The sequence below is a fragment of the Montipora foliosa genome, chromosome 3 (genome assembly GCF_036669935.1).
Source record: "Montipora foliosa isolate CH-2021 chromosome 3, ASM3666993v2, whole genome shotgun sequence".
Taxonomy (NCBI): Eukaryota; Metazoa; Cnidaria; class Anthozoa; order Scleractinia; family Acroporidae; genus Montipora; species Montipora foliosa.
Genome location: NC_090871.1, coordinates 59,026,769 through 59,050,368, shown reverse-complemented (window position 1 = coordinate 59,050,368; position 23,600 = coordinate 59,026,769). Strand labels below are relative to the sequence as shown.

At 38.7% G+C, this 23,600-nt stretch overlaps 1 protein-coding gene across 6 annotated transcripts in view; it reads left to right on the top strand.

The window, feature by feature from the left end:
• The window catches only part of LOC137997801 (protein NLRC3-like), a 36,127-nt gene extending 16,654 nt beyond the window's left edge, over positions 1–19,473 (top strand). For 5 of the 6 annotated variants that reach the window (XM_068844054.1, XM_068844055.1, XM_068844056.1 and 2 more), the window contains 7 exons: positions 1,242–1,304; positions 1,658–1,720; positions 3,035–3,076; positions 5,208–5,270; positions 6,444–6,506; positions 16,361–16,423; positions 17,286–19,473. In XM_068844054.1, the coding sequence (XP_068700155.1) occupies positions 1,242–1,304; positions 1,658–1,720; positions 3,035–3,076; positions 5,208–5,270; positions 6,444–6,506; positions 16,361–16,423; positions 17,286–19,453 (2,525 nt within the window). In that variant the 3' untranslated portion in view covers positions 19,454–19,473. The remainder of the gene's footprint in view (positions 1–1,241; positions 1,305–1,657; positions 1,721–3,034; positions 3,077–5,207; positions 5,271–6,443; positions 6,507–16,360; positions 16,424–17,285) is intronic. The other variant, XM_068844057.1, reaches the window with a different exon arrangement.
• Positions 19,474–23,600: the final 4,127 nt, after the last annotated feature.

Below are 23,600 nucleotides of genomic sequence, written 5' to 3'. Positions count from 1 at the left end.
GATTTATACAACTTACCGCATATTTTTACAAATGAGAACATTTCACCTACTACTGTAATCAACAAAGAATTCTTCGCCCAAACCGTGTGTGATAACACTAACATAATAGATCGTGATGATAACTGGAATCTATTACTATATAAAGAAGCTTACCATATTAAGCGTTTAACACCATTTCTGAACAATGGCTTAAAAGCCAGTAGAGAACTCCGCCTATTCTCCTGACAGTTTCGTTTCTTTGTTTTTCATTTTCACGTGATTATACTGCTGCACAATCTCGCAGTATTTAAAATTCTGCTACTTGTATCCCGCCTTAGTCCGAAGATGATATAGATTTATATCGAAATATTACAAGCACATAACATCGTTTCCTTGCATTTGTTGTCTATCAAGTTTAGTCACAATGCAATTACTCGGTATAGCATTTAAACATTAGTAAGATTATACAATTTATCACTGTGGATTCTGCAGAATTATTAATTCATGCTTTTGTCAGAGGACTCTCTGCTGTCTGGACTGCTGGCCTATCAGATAACTAAGTTACAAGTTTTACAGAACACTGCTGCAGCCATTATATCATTTATTAGCTAGTACGATCATATAACACCCGGTACTTAAGAGTCTTCACTGGCTGCCTGACAATTATCAGATTATTTTCAAGATTTTACTATTAGTCTTCAAAGTTCTTAATAACATGGCACCATCCTATTTCCATGATGTTCTCCACTACAGAACCCACTCAAGGTCACTCAGGTTAACCTCCCAGAAATTTATGCTGGTGGGCCGCACATAAACCAAATCATATGGTGATCGGGCTTTTCTATTGCAGGCCCACAGCTCTGGAATGAACTCCCTGTACACATTAGGTTGTCTGATAGTGTTAGTAGTTTTAAGAGGGTCCTTGAGACCCACTTATTTATTTGGAGTTTTTTAAAATTTTTCCGGATTTTCTTTAATAGTTCTGTGATTTATTGATGACATTGTTAATTGAATTAGAAATTATAGTAATAAAGATTGTAAAGCGCTTAGGGCACTTAATGGTTAGGGGCTATGGAATGTGTTTTATTATTATATTTTATTTTTATCACTTTCTATACAGTTATCTATAAATACTTTTCTTGTCACCCCTCTTTGTACGTATTCATGTATGGCCCATGTATGCTTTCGTACTTCTGTTGTATAATTTGTCATTTTCTAATGTATTGATTGAATAATTCATCCATTTATTTGATTTGATTAAGACTTCCTGAAAAGGCTTGAAGCGGATGAGTTCAACAGCAAAGACACACTAAAACAGACACATGGTGAGTTCATAAATTACATAGATATTACTTCATGGAAAATGCGCGCATACGATTTTTATTCAGAAGTTGAGTAGTATTAGACGACATTGTCAATCGAATAAGAAATTGTAATAGTAATAAAGATTGTAAAGCGCTTAGGGTACTTAATGGTTAGGGCTATAGAATGTGTTTTATTATTTTATTCTTTTTTTTATATCGCTTTCTATATAGTTATCTATAAATACTTTTCTTGTCACCTCTCTTTGTATGTATTCATGTATGGCCCATGTATGCTTTCGTAACTTCCTTTGTATAATTTGTCATTTTCTAATGTATTGATTGAATAATTCATCTCTTTATTTGATTTGATTAAGACATCCTGAAAAGGCTTGAAACGGACGATTTCAGCAGCAAAGACACACTAAAACAGACACATGGTGAGTTCATGCGCGCATATGATTTTTATTCACAAGTTGAGTAGTATTAGAAAACAAACGAGTGAGTTTTCTGATACGAAACAACGAGTGAGTAAAAATCGTACAAAGCATTTTCCATGGTGTAATGTGTTTATTTCATAGGTATTGAGAATTTTTTCGTGGTAGTGTTTGATAGAAAAATTAATTTCGCACAGTGGGTTGGGCGATGAAAGCAATAAACAATGGTTTAAAATCGCCCAACCGACAATTTATTTAATAACATTTTCAACACTTACTGTGTTTCAGATATTCTAAAGTAGTCCAAAGTAAATAGTGCTTTTAGTTCGTCGCTTGTCAAAGCTACCGGCGCTTTGGGTTTATTTCCTTTTCCTTGCTTCTTTCGTTGTTTTTGTTTGGACTAAAGAACCTCTCTGGTTTTCTCAAATACCAGTTCGTTTCATGCTTGCGGAATAGTCCTTTTTCGTCAGTTGTCGTTCCAAGCTACAATCCGGGTCAAAACACTTCGGGACACTTGTAGAGAATTTACTGTACATGCTTTCATGGTTATATGAGCACGGTTTCTTCTTTCGCTGCCTTTTTTGCGCCCCCCTTCCCCCCAGATAATGTTAAAACATGCCAGCGATCGATGAACGGATCTTGATTTTGGAGACCGTGAAAAATCAACATTGTAATGGGGGGAAGGGGAAAAGAACGAATTGTCCCGACAATTTTGACCAGGATTGTAGCCACTAAATTTCGAAGGAAAGTCGGCTCGTATTCATTGCCGTCTTTAGTGCGGACGGAGATGATAAATTGGTTGATGTATTCAGTATTCATTCAGCTCAACCGCTGGAATAACTTTCATTTTCCTGTCTTCGACCTTCGTTTTCAAAATTCGTTCAAGTAATCGTACATCTTGTTCAGTTTTTTTAGCGGCATTTCTGTTTTCTTGTTCTAAAATAAATTCCTCAACTGAGCAAACAAAAGCAAACCTTTCCTCGGCCATTTTTCAAAGCGCGCGGTTTTTGTGCAACCGCTGTCGGATGACGTTCCATTCGATACGTTCATTCATCACTGACTATAGTAAAATTTCGTCGTTCGCGTTGCTGATTGGACGAACGATATTTCTTCACAGTGAAATTTTGTCGTTCGTGTTCCTGATTGGCTACATTTAGAATCAGTACGAATTTTAGTCAATATGATTTTCGGGGATAAATCTCAGTACCTATGAAATAAATTGACGTATTGAATGTTAGAGGGTGCAACAAGAACCGTTTTTTCCTGCAAAAGGTTTTTTCGAAGTTCGCTGAACGCTTGTCTCTTTTATTCCTAAAGAAATGTCAAAACATTTAAAGGAGAAGCTCAGTGAGATGGAAGGTAGGCAAACACATGTAAATGACTCATATTTTATGAGTTTCTAGGGTTGCTTTTAATTTTTGAACTTCTGGAAAACTTTCCCGAAAAGGCTTTGCACGATCCCATGCAATCTCCCGGAACTTTTTATTCTCCTTTTGTGCTGGTTTCTTACTTTCTTTTGCAAGCAAATGGTTTCCTCCCTTCCTGCGCACAACTGACACATTCTTGACCTGGTTTTTTCTTAGCACCTGATCTTGTGCTGCAGTAAGGAGTCCTTCAGTTTCTTTCCTTTTAGGTGCCCTTCTGTTCTTACCTCTTGCTTTGTCGGGCCTTGATCTAATATTTTTTCCTCAGCAATCTTTGACTGCTGGCCCGTGCATAATAACTAAGCTCCTCAACATTTAACAGGTTGTTGTGAAAGCTCAGACCCCCTCTTTTCTTTCATTTTTTTCTTTCATCTTGATCGGACGAATATTTGCATTTGCAACACACTCTAAATTCTTTTTCATTACTGATGCGAGGGGTTTTTGTTTTCGTCCTCTTTTGATCATTGCCAGAGTGCTTAGTGAGCCGAAGGTTTCGTGACAACCTTCAAAGCTGATATTTCTGTTCTGTTTTTGTAAACAACTGCAATAAGGCGAAGCCCGTTTTAAACTGGATATTCCGTTCATCGTATGGGCAAATAAATATGATATTCCATCTACAATAACAAATAATTCATATTATTATACATCAGACTCACTATGAAAAATCTGATTGGTCGAGAGCATTCAATCAATTCACAATAGCTTGTGAACTTGACATGATAAATGTAATATCTGCTGCAGATAGTACATTTATCATGTAAAGTTCAACGTCTGCCTGGTTACTAAGCCCCTTGGAGTGTTCTCCTCAGAAACAAAATGGCTGAACGCTTCGCTTCTGTTTCTGAGGATGAATTGTGTGAAAAATGTATAATAAAACAATTATTGAAGTCAGTTTTCGCATGATATCATGAATTATCAAAACCTCGTGTCTGTGTTATCTCAGCCTTCGGCTTCGGCAGATAACACGGACCTCGGTTTTGATAATTCATGATATCATGCTCAACCTCATCCAATAATTGTTTACTATTTGCTAGGTCTTAGTATTCGCTGTTAGTGCGCACTTTTCCGAAAACTAAGACCCCCAATGTTTCTTCTTTGTTGCCAACATCACAATAATCCGTGTGCAATGCTCTTCGTACAACAGACAACCCCATCCCAACTCATAACATTATGGAACCACCATTACACCATGCTGGCCGACTGTTGTACTAGTAATTTACAAAGAAACCATATTTTTTCGTAATCACAATACCAGAACTTGTTTTTGGCAGGCCACTAATATAGGAAATCAAAGTTGGCTATGAGCCTGCGTCGAATTCGTGAATGAAATGTCGAGTACCAAATTCCGCTGTGTTTATACTAAGTGACCCTCGCACTGGTGATGTGAATTTTCCGTGTTTTCGTGAACTGAATAAAGTTAATCTGTTGTGAACTGTTTCGAATTTACTATTGGCCTAAATCATCGCATGTTTGAAAAAATCCAAAAAAACTAACCACCATCTACACAGCGTCGTTATCTCCGCGACACAACTTTATTTCTTCAGTATACCCTCAGCGATTGCGTTCTCAGAGCTCCTTATTGCGAAGGAGCAATATTAAGAAACAACTAACATGCTCTATGTGATGGGTCCAGGCGGTTCTGCAGTTATTGAAGGTTAGGGTTAAGTCTGACCATTCCAGATATTATTTCTGTTTTATTGGCAAAGAAATAACTTCACTTAAAAGTTAAACCCAATTTAAGGAACGGAACTCGTCAAATTCTCCTGAATGCCCTAAACGTGACAAAGCACGGCTTAGCAGGGTAACAATTTCTCGTCAGTTGTTTAAAAGACCTTGACTGTTAAGGAGTTGTATAAACGTAACGCATTCGCTAGTGCCTCCAGAGTAATAATTTTTGTTCCAGGGTAGGAGAATACGGCTAAATGAAACGAGGGTGACATTTGCTTCTGATATTTCTAACTCCAATCACTGATTTCCCTGAAGCCGTTATTACTGACCAAGATTTGGCTTTCAAAATATACAAACCGTAATGCTCACTGGCTCACCCCTTATTTTACTTTTTAAAGAAACGCTCCAGCTGTTGAAGTCGCAGGGAGCCAGTTCGGATACTAAACTTGGAGAGACTGAAGGTAAAGTCAAGACTCGCATAATCCTTTATTTAGATGGATGACAGAAACTTCCAGAAATCTTCCAAAGCTATCTAAATGTTCACACATTCATAAGCTTTGCATTTACTAAGATCAACTTAGTTAGAGGATATTTTATACCTCTAGATGGAATTCAATGAGAGACTTGCCACGTTTGGGGTCATCATGTACAGTACTGCATTGTAATGAGAAGTATTGATGCTGGAATCACAAACTCTCAATTAGACTGAATAACTGTGGTTTTTTGGACATTATTTTTAAGCTCCAAGTATTCTGTGTTGGGGAAAGGGTATTTCATCACTGGAGTTTAGAGGGCGACTTAGACATTTACAAAAAAATGCTGGTCTGAACGGGAGTAACACTTATGACCATCCCATAGCACTGCAATGCTCTACCGTCTCAGCCATCTGAGATGTAGTATGAACTCGCAACTCACCAACTTCTACTAACTTCCACTAAGATAGCTTGCAAGATCAGATGATTGAGCAGTGTAGGATAATCCCAGGGTCATGGGTTCGAGTCCAGCTCAGGACTGGAATTTTTTCAGGCAAAAAAAGTGCAACTGCCATTGTCATCTTAAAACAAAGGAGCCCATGCATGTTGAAGTAGAGGCCTGTGTGGAAATCTTGCCAAATGCTTCAGTGTTAACATGTCAATGCCGAGGCAGTCTCTATCTCTGTTTTTATGAACATATTTCATGTCAAGTCTTCTTTATGTACTAAATACAATATGAGCGACCGTATTGTATCGGATATACAATGTCGAGCCGAAGGCGAGACATTTTATATCCGATAAAATACGGGCGCGAATATTGTATTGTGCTTATGAAATGTCAGCATTTAAGTGTTAATGTACACTAGGTATTTTTGGTGATTCAAGACATTTTAACCGTGAAAATTGAAAGAAACATTTATGTAAGTGAAGAGAAAGCTGTATCAGAAATACAGATATTGATTGATAAAACATTTCTTTTGTTTTCCCATCATGAATTATTTATGAGTTTTAAAATCATCTTTGTTTGCTTTTTGTTCTTGGTAATTAATTGGAGATTGTATACTTTGCCTTTCACCCCTCTTTGTATGTATCAGTGTACTTTTAGCATTTTAAAATTTGATTTTAGTGATCGGTTAATCAATGTGTTGATTCGATTTTAAGACATCCTGAGGAAGCTTGAAACAGATGTAGGCAGCGGCAAAGACACCTTAAAAGAAACACATGGTGAGTTCATGCATTTTATTGACTTACTGAGCTTAACTGAGGGGATCGAGGAAGGACCATTTTCTTTTTTTCTTGCAAAAAGTTTTCCAAGGGTCACTTAATAACTGTTTCTTTTACTCCCAAAGAAATGCCAAAACCTGTGGGATGGAAGGTAGGTCCACACAACCTTCTTTGCGCAAGTTCGATGCACAACTAACTGAGGCAAACGATCAACTGGGTGTTTTTGACACTTTTTGCCTTTTTTGCAAGACTGCTTGTGCATTTTTTATTACGTAGAATGAAATACATGTAGCTCGTCAGAATCATTAGCAGGCAACCTACTAACTACTAATCAATATGGACTTACGATTTTGGAGAGTGACATACGTGATCAGAACAAAGTTTAATTAACTGAAAACTGAAACCTATTTAAGAACCAAAACTCATCAGATTTTCCTGAATTCCAAACGATCAACTGTGTGTTTTTGACACTTCTAGTCTGTCATGCCCAAAATATTGTGAATCAAATAATGGTAACATCCTTGGGTGTTCAGAAACTTTTAGAAAAGCCGTTGGTAACCTGTTGGCAACCCGTTAGTAAAGCGTTGGTAAAGCGTTGGAAAAGTGTTGAAATTTACCCAACGGGAAATCAGTAGGGTACGTTTTCCCGTGAGAGGTCACAAATATTAGGAGATCTTATATCTCATCATATTTGGAAGCATTTAGAAGATCATAGTGTGCTTAGTAACTTTCAACATGGCTTTCGAAAGCGACGAAATTGGGAAACTCAACTTATAATGACAATACACGATCTAGTTAGTGCAATGAATTCCAAGAAACAGGTTGATGCCCTCATATAGTAGATTTCTCTAACGCTTTTGATGATAGAGTACCTCATCAGAGGCTGCTCTATAAGCTAAGCCATTATGGAATTCAGGGCAGCTTATTGTCCCGGATCCAAGTGTTTCTTACCAAGAAAACACAATAAGGTAGCCTTGGAGGGTGTTTTATCAAATCGGTGTTTTGTGACATCGGGAGTCCCCCAAGGCACGGTTCTGGGGCCATTACTGTTCCTGATTTACATTAATGACCTACCTTTACATATGTAGTCAACAATGAGGTTGTTTGCGGACGACTGTTTTCTATATCGTAGTATAAATAGTCCAGCTGATTGTTAAGTCGTACAGAAAGATTTAGATTCTTTAGCTAAATGGGAAAGAGACTGGCAAATGTCCTTTAATGTTAAAAAATACCATCTGTTTTTCCGCTAAGAAAGCCAATGTAGATGCAACATATGTTCTTAACAATCATGTTTTGACTAGATTTCATCACCATTCCTTCTTAGGTGTTATACTTTCTGAAGATCTTAAATGGTCAGAGCATATTTTTATTTATTTATTTATTTTAACAAACACATTAAAATCCTACGTACATTACAACACCGGCGAAGAGATAACATACATATAACATACATTGGTTCCAAGCACTCTTCTTACGTTACAATAATTTTCATAATGTAATTGGCTAGGTTTCCAACTGTACCAAGACTGTCAATTTTTGAGAGGTTTAGGTTTTTTCTTTTCGTCATATTCTAGATCACAAAAGTGTTGTAAGAAAATAGGATAATTGTTTATACTTGGTATTATTTCCTTCATCTTACACGTCCATATAAAATATCTAGCAACAAGAAAGTAGAAATAATGTTGTAAGTGGGAGAAGACATCTATTTTTAGTCCTAATACTAAGTCCATGGAATAATTCTTTTCTTTTATTGTTACTTGATTCCTTGTGAGTAGATCGTGAAATCTTATAATTGATGAACCGAAGTTAAAAGATTCTAGTGTTTTCCATATGAATGACCTTTCCACCGTATCAAAGGCTTTTTCAAAATCCAGAAAAAGAAGTTGTCCAGGGATATTTTGGGTAGCAGTGTAATTTATTATGCCCTCGATTAATCTTATATTCTCTCCAATAAAACGGCCTTTAATAAAACTAGTTTGGTCATTGTTAACTATCTTTGGGATCACAATTTTAAGACGATTCGCAATTGCCTTAGCCGCAATTTTGTAGTCGGTATTTAGGAGTGTTATCGGACGCCAATTTTTAGCAAGACGTGGATCTGCGTCTTTTTTGGGTATTAATTTTATTATTCCTCGCCTCTGACTAACTGAAAACTGCCTCACCTGGTAAGCATAGTTGATCGAATTTACTAAACAATCGGCTAAATTGTTCCAAAAAACTTTATAAAAACCTGCAGGAAGCCCATCCGACCCAGACGTTTTTTCCCAATTCATGCTTTTTAGTGCTTGTAAACATTCCGTCTTAGTCAGGGGGCCTTCGCATTTTTCTTTTTCCTCAGAGTCCAAGGATCGAAGACCCGTAGCGTCAAAAAAGAGGTGGCTACTATCAAGGGAATTTGTTTTGGAGCTGTAAATGTTGCGATAAAAGGTTTCGCATTCATTCAAAATTTCATTGTCTGAAGTGATGAAATCGGTGTCACTCACCTTGAGTTGAGTGATTACACTGCTTTTGTAATGTCTGTTTTCTAGGTTTAAAAAGTACTTTGTATTCTTTTCACCTTCATTATGCCACCTACACTTTGATCTCAAGATGGCACCTTTTGTTTTATACTCAATTATTTTCTCCAACTTTCTTGTTTTTCCATCTAACTTTCTTTGAATTGTGATTGTTTCTTTGTCCTCTTTTTTCCCGTTTTCTATGTCCTTTTGTAGATTATTCACTAAAGACTCCAATTGTTCCTCTTCTCGCAACATTCTGGACCTTTTACTTTTAGCGTAGTGTATTGATTTTTCTCTAATCTTAAGTTTAATCATCTCCCACATTAGAGCGGGATTTACGTATTTGTCCTCTCGGTATTCCAGTTTCACCTGTTCAATTGTTTCTCGTATTTGATTAATATATTCAGTTTCTTTGAGAAAAGACGTGTTTAGCTTCCAAAATCCTGCACCTCTGATATTAGAGTGGTGCGCAATTTTAATAGTTATCAAGGAGTGATCTGTCTTGTAGCCTGCTGAGATATCAGTGTCTTTAACATTGGACATTACACTCTGGCTCACCAGGAAAAAATCTAGACGGCAATGAATTTCAGGGTTTCTACGGCGCCACGTATATCTGCGGGCATCTTGGTTTAGGACTCTCCATGCATCTATTAAATCGAATTTAGCTGCATACTGTTTAATTACTTTTAGTGCCTTTGTATGAGTTTTGGCCAGGCCTCCCTTTTTGTCCCCGCCTAAATCCAGTACAAGGTTTAAATCGCCGCCAACTATAATTTCTTCGCACTTAAAAACTTCCAAATGGTTAAAGATGTCCTCAAAAAACTGCGGGTTGTCCTCGTTGGGAGCGTATAAGTTGGCCAATGTAATAACTTTTCTATCTACTTTGATATCACGTATAGTGAACCTGCCTTCAGGGTCAGAGAAGAAACGTTCCAGTTCAAAGGAGAAATTATTGTTGAATAGGATAGCTACTCCTGCACTGGCACTATTGCAACTATTAAAAAGAGCTTTATAGCCCCATTCGGCTAACCAAATCGACACTGATTTTTCTGAACTATGCGTTTCTTGTAGAAAATATATTGAAAGGCCTTTTGCTCTAAGCCAGTTGAAAATCTCTCTCCTCTTTTGACAATTTCCTAAACCTCGTACGTTAAGAGACGCAAGATTAAGGTCGGTCATTAAAGAGTTTCAAGTCAATTATCCACGTTTTTTGAAAAAATTGCAATAGAAAGGGAGAAAGTGGCAGTCTTGGATACCTTAGGATGGAAATCAGCCAAAAACACACACACACAAAGAAGAACAATGTTCCTAAAACGTATACGCATCTGTCAAGTTTTTTGTTGCAAGCGTTGTCTTCAGGGAAAAAATGTATGAGCCTCGATAGAACATTTACATTCTTTCTGTTAGGTGTACGATAAGTTATGCAAAAAGTGCTCCATATGGTAAACAAAAACAGAAGGCTACAACGTGAATTTAAACGTAAACTAATGCGAATTATCGAGAAACGTAGATTAAACAAAATGACAATTTGGCGGAGTAAGAAAGAAGGGTGCATATACAAAACATCAAACACACACACAAATGCGTAGATAAAAAAACTAAATTACTTTGGAAGCGAGAAATTTGAATGGTTTGGAGTTCTTAATTAGTTGATAAGAAAAGCGGCCCTCTCCAGTCATGCAGTATATTGTTTCGCTATTTCAATTTATAAGTGATCTAGGTCCTCTTCGGAAAATATTCTTACAGGAGAGCCGTCAGGCGAGGTCTTAATGTAAATCTTACCATCTAAAGTCCACACACTGAAAAGTGTACCCTCCTGTCTCCGTTTGTTTGCGTCTTTTACAATTCTTCGCCTATAAGCCGTAAGGTTTTCATTGATGAAAATACGCTGCCGTTGCTGTCCACTTGAAGGGTAGCTAGGAAATAGATCTGAGATTTTGACATCTTTTAGCTTGGTACGTTCCTTATAAAGTTTCGATTTCACTTTATGACTGCAAAATTTCACAATTATGGCCCTGCCGTGATTCAGCTTATGTGAAATTTCGATATTCTCCTGTCTACTGTAATGTTTAGGGCTTCGGCAACTTTAATGACCGCGGCCGCTGTACTAGGATAAGCATCTTGTGGAATGCCGTGAATTTCCAACGAATTCTTCCTACTGTACTGTTCCAAATCATCTTGGTGTGCCCATTGTCTTTCCGATTCTTCTTTCTGCTTTCTAAGATTCTCCTTCGTTGTTTTTAGCTCACTCCTTGTTGAAGCTAGCGCATTTTTCAATTCCTTGTTTTCGTCCTTCGTTTTTTGCAAACGAAGTTGGCAGATTCTTTTAATTCTTCGATTTCCTTCTTCAGCGTATGATTTTCAGTAAGAATAGCAGCTATTTGAATTTGAATGTCGACCAAAAGGGCCTTGATTTCAAAAAGGCTAGGCTCTTCTTGTTCGTTGAGCCTTTCATCCGGTTCTACAACATCAATATTTTCCTCGGCCGCCATGATCGATTTCTTCGAATTTCTTGGTTCGTCTTCCATTGAGCCACGGTCACCTCTTTTGTTTTTCCTTGGCGGCATTTACGTTGAAGAAGGTAGTTTATATCTTTAGGGAGTCAGATTGTATACTTTCATTGGAGCGGATGCCAGACAGGGGCCATCTTTGCCAAAATTAAACAGACATGGTAAACATACGTCCGGCAGCCGCGATTTCCCGCCAAAAGTCAGAGCATATTGCACATATAACATCAGGAGCCAAGCAGACTCTTGGCGGTATTAGGAGGAATTTTAGAAATGCTTCTGTAGCCTGTAAATCCAAGCTTTATAATAATCTGTTAAGGCTTAAGATAGAATATGCAAATTCTGCTTGGTATCCATATTTACAAAAAGACATACGTCTTCTTGACATGATCCAACGTTCAGCTGCTGGGCTTTGTTTTAATAACTATTCAAAAGAACCAGGAGTAGTAATTAATATGTTAAATAAATTGAAGTTGCCATCCCTTGATCGTACTTCAAGGTGTGGAAACTCCAAAAATTTCTCAAGACCACACTCAAATTGCAATCAGCACGCAAACTTTTTTCCATGGTCGGTCAATCAATGGAATAGACTTCCAGGTAATATTGTTAATATAAATGACAATTTAAAATTTAAGACCGCTCTCCGTGACCACCTCATTGAAGCTGGAAAGTACTTTTGAAATAATTTTATCACAAATTATTGAGTATTATTTTTATTTGTATATAACTTTTCTTATTCAGATTAATACTTATTTGTATTAATTATATATTTATTAATTTCAACTCATTAATAATTCATGAGCTCAACAACCTATCACGTCCATTAAAATCCGTCACGTACTCGCGTTTTAAACCCCGGTAAAACACTGTCAAACTAAAAGGCCTGGGGGCGGCATTTGATTTCTGTTACGAAAAATAGCATTGCGTGACTAGCGTTACTTTCTAGAAGCTTCACGAGAGTTTGTAGTTTGTTTATTTTTAGGTTCGTGCGTAAACGTTTCTAAATCGGTGTGTTTTGTAATCTTTCTATAATTAGATTGTTTACTGTTTTAGAAAGTTCTAGAATCTCATTGTGAAGGTATATAAGTAAGCGAGTCTGAGCTATGATTTTTAACTAGTTTTTCACAAGCGAGGAGAGTTAGCATTGGCCGTGTTTAGTCAAGTGTGACAGAAGCAGTGTTTATTCAAGTTGGCGGAGGCCGTGTAAGTTTATCGAGTACGTGCTGTTTAGAGTTTTACTTCCTGGAAACTACGTTCAATTTGGAATAAATCTTCTTGTTGTTGTTCCGACAACCCTGCGTTCAGTTTAGTTTGCAAGCTACCTGTCCTCAAAACATTCGAACTCGTAACAATTTCAGTCCCAGTGGAGAGCGGAGCTGATTGTATTTTGCTTCATTGATATTCTTATATAAAGAATTCGATTTCTTTATTCCAAAGTTAACATTTATGAATAGTTTATTATGTAATACAATACAGTACTTCAACTATTTCTGTACAATATTAAACGTACAGTTAGTGAACACAGATTTTGTAAACATCTCAGTGCTGACACTAACTTCCCCAGGGATAGGAATGTCCCGTAATTCTTCATCTGGGATTTCATATTTAACTCCAGGTTGAGCATGATTACATTCTGTCGCTTCCATAACCTCATCGCACTTTTGATTTTCACTAAAACTTTGTGGACAGAGCATTGGAACGATGTCCCGTTTGCTGTCTTATTAATTTTTCTTCCACCGAATTTTGAAACAACATTGTTGCACAGGTTACCCTCAAACTGTGGGACGTTTTACGCGTTAGTCCAGCCTCCCCGCATAATTTGTCAGGTAAAATTTTATTCAAGGAATTCATTCCAACGGGCACATTGTCAAAGCAAAATTTTGCACTATCAGAATTAGGCCTAAAGTAAAGCGCATCGGTTTTCACAGACAACGACTTCAGGCTTTCAAGATATTTTGCGTAGCAATTTACCAGACATGGGAAATGGTCTCAATTGTCGGAAGGCAACGAATGTGTCTGATTACGCGCGGCGAATACTTAAGGTCTTTTAAACCACCGTGATACGGTTACGGAGTTAGCATCGACGCTAAAATTATTGCACCTAAGATCCCTATGCTCTTTAGCTCCGATACCAAAACGTTTCCCATTATAGAAATAAATGGTATGCAGCAATGCTTTCGCGTTATGACACCCCACAAGATTTTTTCTTGTTCTGTGATTTCTCTTCGTTCCGCTTTCTTTGACTTGTTAGCAACACCTTCCAAGTTCGACAGCTTCATCTCAGCATCCAATGCTCGCCTAAAGGTGTGGAACCTAAAACAGAAGAAAGTGAACAAATTAAGAACGTTTAGTGACAGTAAACTTTTAAAAGCCAGTTCGAACAAAATTATGCATACCTATTATCCATCTTGCCCATAAACTTGACCGCATTTCCTTGATTACAATTTTCTAAATGACGCTGTATACCAGAACAGATACTATAAAGCATTCGTGGAGGGTATGTTTCTCCTGTGTCTTTGCATAGTTCCATAATGAACTTCGTCAGCCAAACGTTTAGAGACTCTGCCGTCATGTCGCAAATGTTCGTTTCCAAATCTTGAATTTGAGAAGTTTCCGCAGCAGACCCGCTTTCTTCCTCACAGGCTTTCTTATTTGCTCTTCCCGCCTGCCATTCCCCAAGAATCTTCATCGCCCATTTATTTACCGAACGGGTCTACCTTGGGAGAGCATTTTCCAATATTTCACTTTCTTCCACAGCGCTTTTTGGCTCACGAAACGTCCGGTTCGAAGCCATGTGATTTATGGTGTGTCATGAATTGGGTCATACAGTCCCAAAACCACACAATGATAATTCTCACAATAATTCCCAGGGCGACTCCACGTAATGCGTGCTTGCATCCTCAAATTCATTTGTGCAACACGAAATTAATATTATCACACTAGTACGCTAAACAAACAAGTTCGCATATTCCCTAGAGATTTTCGCTTTTGAAGTCGTTCAATAAAGTCCGGTTTACACTACAATTATTTTGGGCACGGCACCCCTCCGATTTGGCACCCGTGGGCTTTATTTTCGGTCCATCCATTGCCCGTTCACACGACAAAATGTTCTTTGTTTAGGGTACCACAATTTTTTGAGGCGGCACCGTTAGAATTACAAACGGCACCTCTAAAATTGTTGAGCATATCGATGCATTTGTCAGCGGTTTAACTACTTTGAAGACGGCGGACATGAAAACACGAGACAACCCTGCTTTTTTCTTTTGGTTTTTCAACTGAGAATAATTTGTAATCCTACAAGACAACTAACTGAGCAGTGTAAGCGTGGACTTACCAGTAATGTTTTATAAATCTTGGAGGTTTCTTTGGATGTTCTTGAAGCCTCTAAAGATAACTGGATGCTTTCATCGCTGAAACGTGCTATCAACGCCTCTGTAGCCTCCTCTGACCACCTCACTTTGCTGTTGGAACTCGACGCCATCTTGGATTTGATCCATAACTCTCAGTGAGAAGAGGAAACAATCTCATTCCCAGGGACTCTGGATTTGGTCATCAAGATTTGGCAGCTTTGACCAGAAAATATGGGCACGGCACCCCTGAAAAACAGGCACCGGACCACCTATTCACATGGTCCCGGCACCCCTAAATCTTTGGGTACCGTTGCCCATAAAATTTCCATTTACACGATAAAAAACGGAGAGAACCGTACATAAAATTTAAGGCACGGGTGCCAAATTGTAGGGATGCCGTGCCCAAAATGTTTGTCGTGTAACCCGGGCTTAAACTCGCGGATCGTGTTTTACCACGTTATAAAATCACTCGGCTTCGCCTCGTGGTTTTATACCGCGATAAAACACTCCCGCTCGTTTATTAAACAGTAATTTATATTGATGTGATGCGTTTGATATGCTTTATCACTTAAAGCCCGGCTTACACTACAGAAATTTTTTGGCACGGCTCGGGTGAAATTGGCACGGGTCCCAAAAAAAGGTGTTCGGCTCGGATAAAATTTGCAGTGTAAACAACCTGTCAGTACCAAATTTCATCCGTGCCGAACCAAAATTCTTACCCGTGCTGGGACCTTCGGCGGGGTAGTCCAAGCACGGGTGAAAATGGTACGGGTGCTGAAAAAATAGCCACGGTTCGGATAGAACAAGTAGTGTAAACACTTTAAAGGGCCAAATTTGAGCCTTAATTGATATAGGGTAGGGTTTTTTTGCGTATATCTCAAGATGGCTGCTCATTCTCCTCTAAAATCACGCGCGGACGTTCTTGATTACAATTGAACTGCGCATGTCTACAAGAGAACTTACCCGAGCCCAAAAATTTTGGCACGGTATTTTTGATACGGTAAAAATGGTGTAGTGTAATCCAAGTTTGCCGAACTCTTTTTAGGCACCCGTGCCAATTTCACACGAGCCGTGCCGAAACTTTTCTGTGGTGTAAACCGAGCTTAATAAAGTAGCAGTAGAAGTAGAAATTCTTGCTCTTTTTTGCAAGACTGTACATGTTTCATTACATAGAATGAAATAGCTCTTCACAGTCATTAGCAGTCAACCTACAAAGTACTAAGCACGTTAGGCGTACGATTTTCCCCGTAGCTTTCTTTCAAAAAAGAGAACATTTGAACAAATGATTTGTACAAACAAACTTCATTCGCTAGTGCTCCTCGTGTAACATTTCCAGAACACGAGCGTGGCTAAATGATCCAAAGGCAGTATTAGATTCAGTAGTTCGATGTCCAATCGCTAAGCACCTAAAAGCCATTTATTCCTAACGAAGGTTTGATGGTTTCAAAATACACGAAAAGTAATGCTCACTGGTTCATCCTTTATGTTACTGTTTAAAGAAATGCTGAAGCAGTTGAAGTCGCAGGGAGACACTTCGAATGTTAAGCATGGAGAAACTGAAGGTACAGTGGAGAATCGCATAATTCATGAGATGGACTGACAGAAATTACTAGAAATTCCATTAGGGTATCTAAAATGTGCACCCAGTCATTAGTTTTGCATTTACTGAGATCAACTTAAGAAGAGGGTATTTAGCTCTTGATAAAATTGAATCAAATTAACTTGCCATCGTTTGAGTCATCAATACAGTAGTGCGTTATAATGAGAGAAGTATTGATTATGACATCGCCAACTCACAGTTTGCGTAAATAATTGTTATAATTGCATATTTTTTGGGCATAATTTTTTAACTTCCAAGTATTTCGTGGTAGGGGGAAATGCATCGTGATTTGTACTTACTGGAAGCGAAAATAATCACTGGATTAAAAGGGGGGCTTGCAAAGAAGCAAAGAAGACGTGAAAAGACGAAAAGAAGAGCTGAAAAAACTCAGGTCTCAGTGGGACTCGGACCTATGACTGTGCGATTGTGCTGCAATGCTCTACCATCTCAGCCATCGGAGATACATATCTACAGCATGAGCGCACAACGGACACACTTCCAGATGGGTTGAGAGATCAGACAACAGAGCAGCGTAGGACAATCACATACTTATGGGTTGAAGTCGAATCCAGGGCTGGAATTTTTTTTTTTAGGCTTCCTTTGCAACTGCCAAACTTACTCTCTGAAGTGCGATGGTCATTCACGCTTAGAGTCGTCACAACCCGAAGTTCATTTTATATAGATGACTCTCTCACATATTTCATTATCAATTATAAGTACAGTCGACCTCAAAACAACTAAAGTGTAAGTATCATTCTCAAGTATTGAACGATTGGAGAACAACAGCATTTTTTATTTTCAAGTAATGACTTTTTCTCTTTCAGATGCTCATGGGCCAGCGGCTGACTTTATCGACGTTATTCGACAACTGTACAAAAGGCGTGAAGGATGGCTTGTACCATTCCCGTGGTGCGAGGGCTTTGGATTCCATCTTGACAACATTTTTACCAGGCTTAAAATGGTCAGCAGGAAAAAAGAACGAGGGGTAAAGACCGACTCCATTGTCAACATGTTGGAAATCTTCAAACCGCATGAGGAATGTCCACAACCCAGAAAGGTTTTGATTGAAGGACAGCCAGGCGTGGGAAAGACAACCTATTGTAACAAGATTGCTTACGACTGGGCCAAGAACTGTAAAGCTGATGATTCATTTCCTGATGTCCAAGTATTGCTGTTGTTGAAATGTAAAGACATTAACTCTGAGTTACGGGAGGCTATTGGTGACCAGCTTTTACCAAAAGACATAAAGAAAGAAGAAAGAGAGAAATTCTTCACCTTCGTTTGGGAACATCAGTCAAAAGTTTTGCTGGTACTTGACGGATTGGATGAGTTGCCAACCCATAAATTATCCGTCTACAAAGAAATCATTCAAGGAAGAATGCTTTCAAAATGTTACTTGGTGGTAACAGCACGCCATGAAGCTGGGATAAAAGTACGGGAATGCTGTGACACCCTGCTAGAGGTCGAAGGATTTACCAAAAACAATGCTGAAGATTTTATCCGAAGATATTTCAAAACCGAGAAGCATTTGGCACAAAAGCTCTTGGACAAGCTGCGCACAGACGCAAGCCTTAGCGGAATAACTGCAAATCCATTAAATACAGCCCTTCTTTGCCTCCTTTGCGAAGACTTCCAAGGAGATTTGCCGAAAGGTAGAACTCTGCTTTACCACGAAATAGTGCAGTGTGTGCTGAGAAAGTATAGGAGAAAAAAAGTATTACCAGAAACGGACGAAGACCTAACACAATTATACCACACTGAATTGAAGCATCTTGGTTGTATAGCATTGAATGGCTTGCTCAACGATGAGATGTATTTCGACGACAGTGCATTCCGAAATGGTATCAGCAGCTTAATACCTGAATTGGGATTTCTGTCAGCTCAGCCTGGACACAGCAAACGAAGACCGAGCCGGTGCTATGGCTTTCTACATAAGAGCTTTCAGGAGTTCTTCGCTGCATTTTATCTAAGTTGCCATCTTGTCAAAGATGAAATTAATCCTGATGGCTTAGTTGCTGACACAAGATATTTTAAGGAGTTTCAACAGGTGCTTATGTTTACCTGTGGTATCTTGGCTCAGAAGTGCGAGGCAAAAGCCATGGCACTTATGGCAAGTATAGCAAGTCAAATTAACCAATCAAATGAGGAGGAAAGTGATGACTACCTATGGACTGCATTGAATTGTATTAAGGAATGTGAAAAAGAACAGGGTACCTTTGAAAAAGAACTGGCGCGTTGTCTTGGTTCGCTTCTTGAAATTCAGCGTATTTCTTGTCGACAGCAGATAGGTGACAGTGGCGCTGCTATACTGGCTCACGCAATGGCAACAAACTCAACGGTGACGAAGTTGGATTTAGCTGCCAATGGAATCGGTGACTCAGGTGCTGCTGCACTGGCTAAAGCGGTGGAAATCAATTCAAAGCTGACATACTTGTATTTGTTTCAGAATCGAATCGGTGACTCTGGTGCTGCTGCACTGGCTAAAGCAGTGGAAATCAATTCAACACTGACAAAGCTGGATTTGTCTTACAATGGAATCGGTGACTCAGGTGCTGCTGCACTGGCTAAAGCAGAGGAAATCAATTCGACGCTGACATACTTGTATTTGTTTCACAATCGAATCGGTGACTCGGGTGGTTGTGCACTGGCTAAAGCAGTGGAAATCAATTCAACGCTGACAAAGTTGGATTTGTCTTACAATGGAATCGGTGACTCAGGTGCTGCTGCACTGGCTAAAGCAGTGGAAAGCAATTCAACACTGATAGAATTGGATTTGTCTCACAATGGAATCAGTGACTCAGGTGCTGCTGCACTGGCTAAAGCAGTGGAAATCAATTCAACGCTGACACACTTGTATTTGTCTTACAATGGAATCGGTGACTCAGGGGCTGCTGCACTGGCTAAAGCAGTGGGAATCAATTCAACACTGACACGGTTGGATTTCTTTTTTCACTTTCTTCTAAATAGATGTTTTCGTGTGACTTTGAAATAAAAACTGAAATTAAAACTATTCATTTCGCATCATGGCATAAACTTGCGCCTAACCTGTTAACTTTTGAATTTTTCCATGAACAAAATACAGAGGAAGGAATAATTTATTGGTTTCCATTTATAAATATGGTATATTAGGCCACCAGTATTTTTAAAGTAGTTGCCTCCAGCGGTCATCGAGAAAACTCAAGGCAAAACAAAGAAACAACGGAGCTGCTACCTTTTATATACGCTAATTATCCAAGCAACAACTTAGACGGGAAATAAAGACGCCACTCTGTCTTGGTCAAACCATGCAGCCAATCTTAGGAAGAAGCTTTCTAAGCGCATTGATGTTCTCTCCCGCATCAAAAAAATCCCAGCCAATTAAATATCGCATGATTTTAAAAAACTAAACTAGTGAGTGCAGGGATGGCAGTGAGTGTGAGTGCAGTGGTGTGCAGGGATGGCGCAGTGGTGAGAGCACTCGCCTCCCACCAATGTGGCCCGGGTTCGATTCCCGGACTCGGCGTCATATGTGGGTTGAGTTTGTTGGTTCTCTACTCTGCACCGAGAGGTTTTCTCCGGGTACTCCGGTCTCCCCTCTCCTCAAAAACCAACATTTGACTTGATTTACTTTCATTGTTCATTTCAGTTTACAGTGTCCCCAATTAGCGCTTCAGCGCTAGAACGACTAGACACTTAAATAAAGTTCCTTTCCTTTTTTTTGAGCAGGACTCTGCAAACTGTATCTGCAAACTTGTTTATCCTCCGAAACGTTTCGTCTAGCTAATGTAAACTTCTTTATGGCGTTTTATAATAGTACATTAAACGCCTGTAGTCGAGCCATACATCTGATTGCAAAAATGACGGCCACAAACATTAAGAGCCATTTTCCGAGAAAATCGAAAATTGCAAGACACTCGTAAAAAAATCGATTTTTTTTTCTTTTGCCAAAACATCCCTTTTAGTGACCTAATTCAAGAAAAATAGTTTTGGGTTCAAGCGATTCATTGCACGGGAGAAATAACAAAAAGTTTGAAAAATCGATTTATTGCTGGTTTTTCGCGCTTAAAAACAACAGAATCCGACCTCAACTTCGAGAAAACGGTGAACGCATAAGAAACAATCCCTAACATCGAAACTTCCAGCGAATATTATTTCGTTCTTAATCTTTGAAGCCCTCACAGAAAATTTGAAGAAATAAGTTTTTTACATTTACAATCGACAAGTTTAAAAAGGACATATTTGTGTCTCTTGAAATGTTAGAAAATGAAAGCGAAAAAGCCCTCTGGTATATGCCGCTTCCTAGTAAAACCCATATAGAATAAAGCCTTGGCTATTGAAGTAAATTACGGGAACGTGTTAGCTCTGGAAATTAAATACAGCCCTGACACTGGAGTAAGCAATTTGAGAATTTCATTTAATAAAATGTATGCAAATTAGACGGCCCGCTGAAAGAATTCATACTAAACGCAAAGTTTAGTGCAAAAGGACTACTTACTGTTGCTAGTAATATGTTTTTACAGTGAAAATGTTATTTCTAGCTTTCAGCTGTGTTGGTGAGAGCCGTAAATAACTTTTTATATGACGACTGAAAAACGTTTGTTCAGCCACATTGCCGCAGCGAAATCATTGAGATCGTAACCTGCGATCAGGCCCATTTTTAGCTTCTCCCATATGTTCTCTTATGTCGTCGCTCGCTAAAATTGGGCCTGACCAAAAGTCTCTCAAGAATTCCGTTTGGTCGGCCAAATTTTGGCCGACCAAACTCGTGATCTGATTGGCTGTTGAAACGCCGGAAGGGAAAATACCATCGTGATTGCGCGGAGCTCTCGCGACGTCCTCGAGACTAATCCGCCATATGTGTACGAAGGAATTTGCTCCCTTTTGTTCTTACAATGCCGTGGACGGTGCAACTTGATTTTATTTGTATAAATGAAAATATGCCATCTGAAATATCTCATAACTTGTCCAGAATCGGGTTTGAATCTCTGGAACGAGTGAAATTAGCGATTCCGTTGTCGAGCTCTGTGGCCATGGGGTTGAAAGTACTTTGGCACAAACTTCCCTGATGTAAAATAGCTGGTTCTTTCAAATGGCAATGAAAGCCGATGCATATTGGTTTCCTGGATGAGACAAGGGACATCTATATCAACAGGAGGAGATGCTGATAAAATCGCAAGTTACAGGAATGCATGTTTTGAATATCTGTGTATCAAATGGCTTTATTTATTTACTGTACATGACACGGTTTTTTTGCACACTTCATAATATTTCCAGTTGATTTAACTTAAAACTCACACTCCAGAAACTAAAATGGCATGTTTCCAGAGAGATCAATTGTACAACAATAAAAGAAACTTTGCGAGTCCATCTTACTGTTCGTACTCCATCAAAAAATTAACAGCCAAACGTATCATGATTTTACAGCGCGCAATTCTAGAAATACACTGCAACTGAAGATATTACCCGAAAAAATCACCAAAAAAACCTTCATGGGCAAACACGTTAAAGGAATAATGTAGTTCTCTTTTTTTTCTTTAAAAATTTATTGCCAAACCGTCCAACGACAAAATGCTAGGTTATCTCAATTACAAATTAAGATGTCAAGCTTAAAAGATTGCATATTCAGTGAAGTTCGGAGCGAGAATTACACCGGCCTTTGCCGCAATATAGTCGTCGAAAACATTCCCCATGCTTTAAATGTGTTTTTCTCAAATTAAAGCCAACGGTAACTTTCGAATTCGTTTATAATATTCCTCCCACGGTAATTAACTTTGGTCAAAACAAAATAGCGTGAATCTGCCGTCCACGCGTGTATTGGTGTAATGGAAGTAAATTTGATTGGCCGATGAAGGACATGTCAATCAATCAAAAAAGGTGGGCGGAAGGAATTTCGAAGAGGAATTTGGTCAGGCTCTATTTTTCGTTTCGCCAACTCCACGTAGCACGCGAAACTAAAATAGAGCCTGATCGCAGGTTATTGAGATCGCAACTTCGAACTGAAACTGTCATCGCTTGATGAAACTCCGTTACCACAATGGTAAAATAGTTTTCTTCAGGGGGAAAAAGCAGAATTAAAATGCATTCGAAACCGTTGACTTCGATTGTTAAGATTTCAAGCCACCACAAGGTCTTATGACTTCTACTGACCCACGAATCGGTTACATATGCCAAGGTCACGTTAACAAACTGTCACGAAATACTCAATAGCTTCTGTTTTCGGTCTTTGTTTTGTTGGTAAAAAAATACATTCACTTTTCACAGAACAGACCTTCTTGCTTTATTTGATTTATATATTTGTATTGGTCCAGACACATGCATATGCTGACTTGTTGTAAAAGACATTCATCACAGTTTTTGATTCAGAGTGAAGGTATAATATTTCCCAAAATATTTCAAACACAAATGTTTCCTTAATAAGTTCGTTATTCCCGAATTTACCACCTTGCAACAATCCCTACAGCAAAATAAAAAAGCATAAAATTCAACTTTATAGCTTGCTATAGTTTTGTTTCGGATTTGTTTTTTATGATTTTTCCTCCGAAACCAGGATCCCTAGCCAGGTAACTAGAAATTCTCAGTTTCATTTAGAGCTTGTTCACAACACAACTTCAAACTTGAGTGTGCTTAACGCATCCTTGAAACCTTCGAGACCTCCTCAAAATTGTTGAAAAGCCTATTGAGGCTAATAATAATCTTTGAGTTAAATTTGACCAATTCACGCCGCGAGCGCGAGAAAAAGAGAACCACTCCGCAGGGCTGAATACGCGATGTGGAGTGTTATAAAATTCCACATTCTCGCGCGTAACGCTTTCTCTAGAGACCTCTAGAAATGTTGTTTAGTGAAGAAAAACAAAGTTATCTTTGGTTAACTTAGAGAACTTGCAGAAATACCTCCAGCTTGTATAACAGGCGCTTTATCAGGGGAACCCAACGACGGTTTCCCCCCGAATTACTTTGAAAAGACTTTTAGGCTATCCAGAGTACTTTTAGATCGCTAGAAATGTTTTCTAAGTGGCGCTAAGAAATTTATCTCTGTTCGGGCATCCTAGGGTAACTTGAGTCTTTTCGAAGTTACGAGGGCTTCAGTGTTATTTTCCCGAACATTTTAGCAGCAATTCAAAGTTTTCCGAAAGTGATAGTTTTTCGGTTCCTTTCTGCAT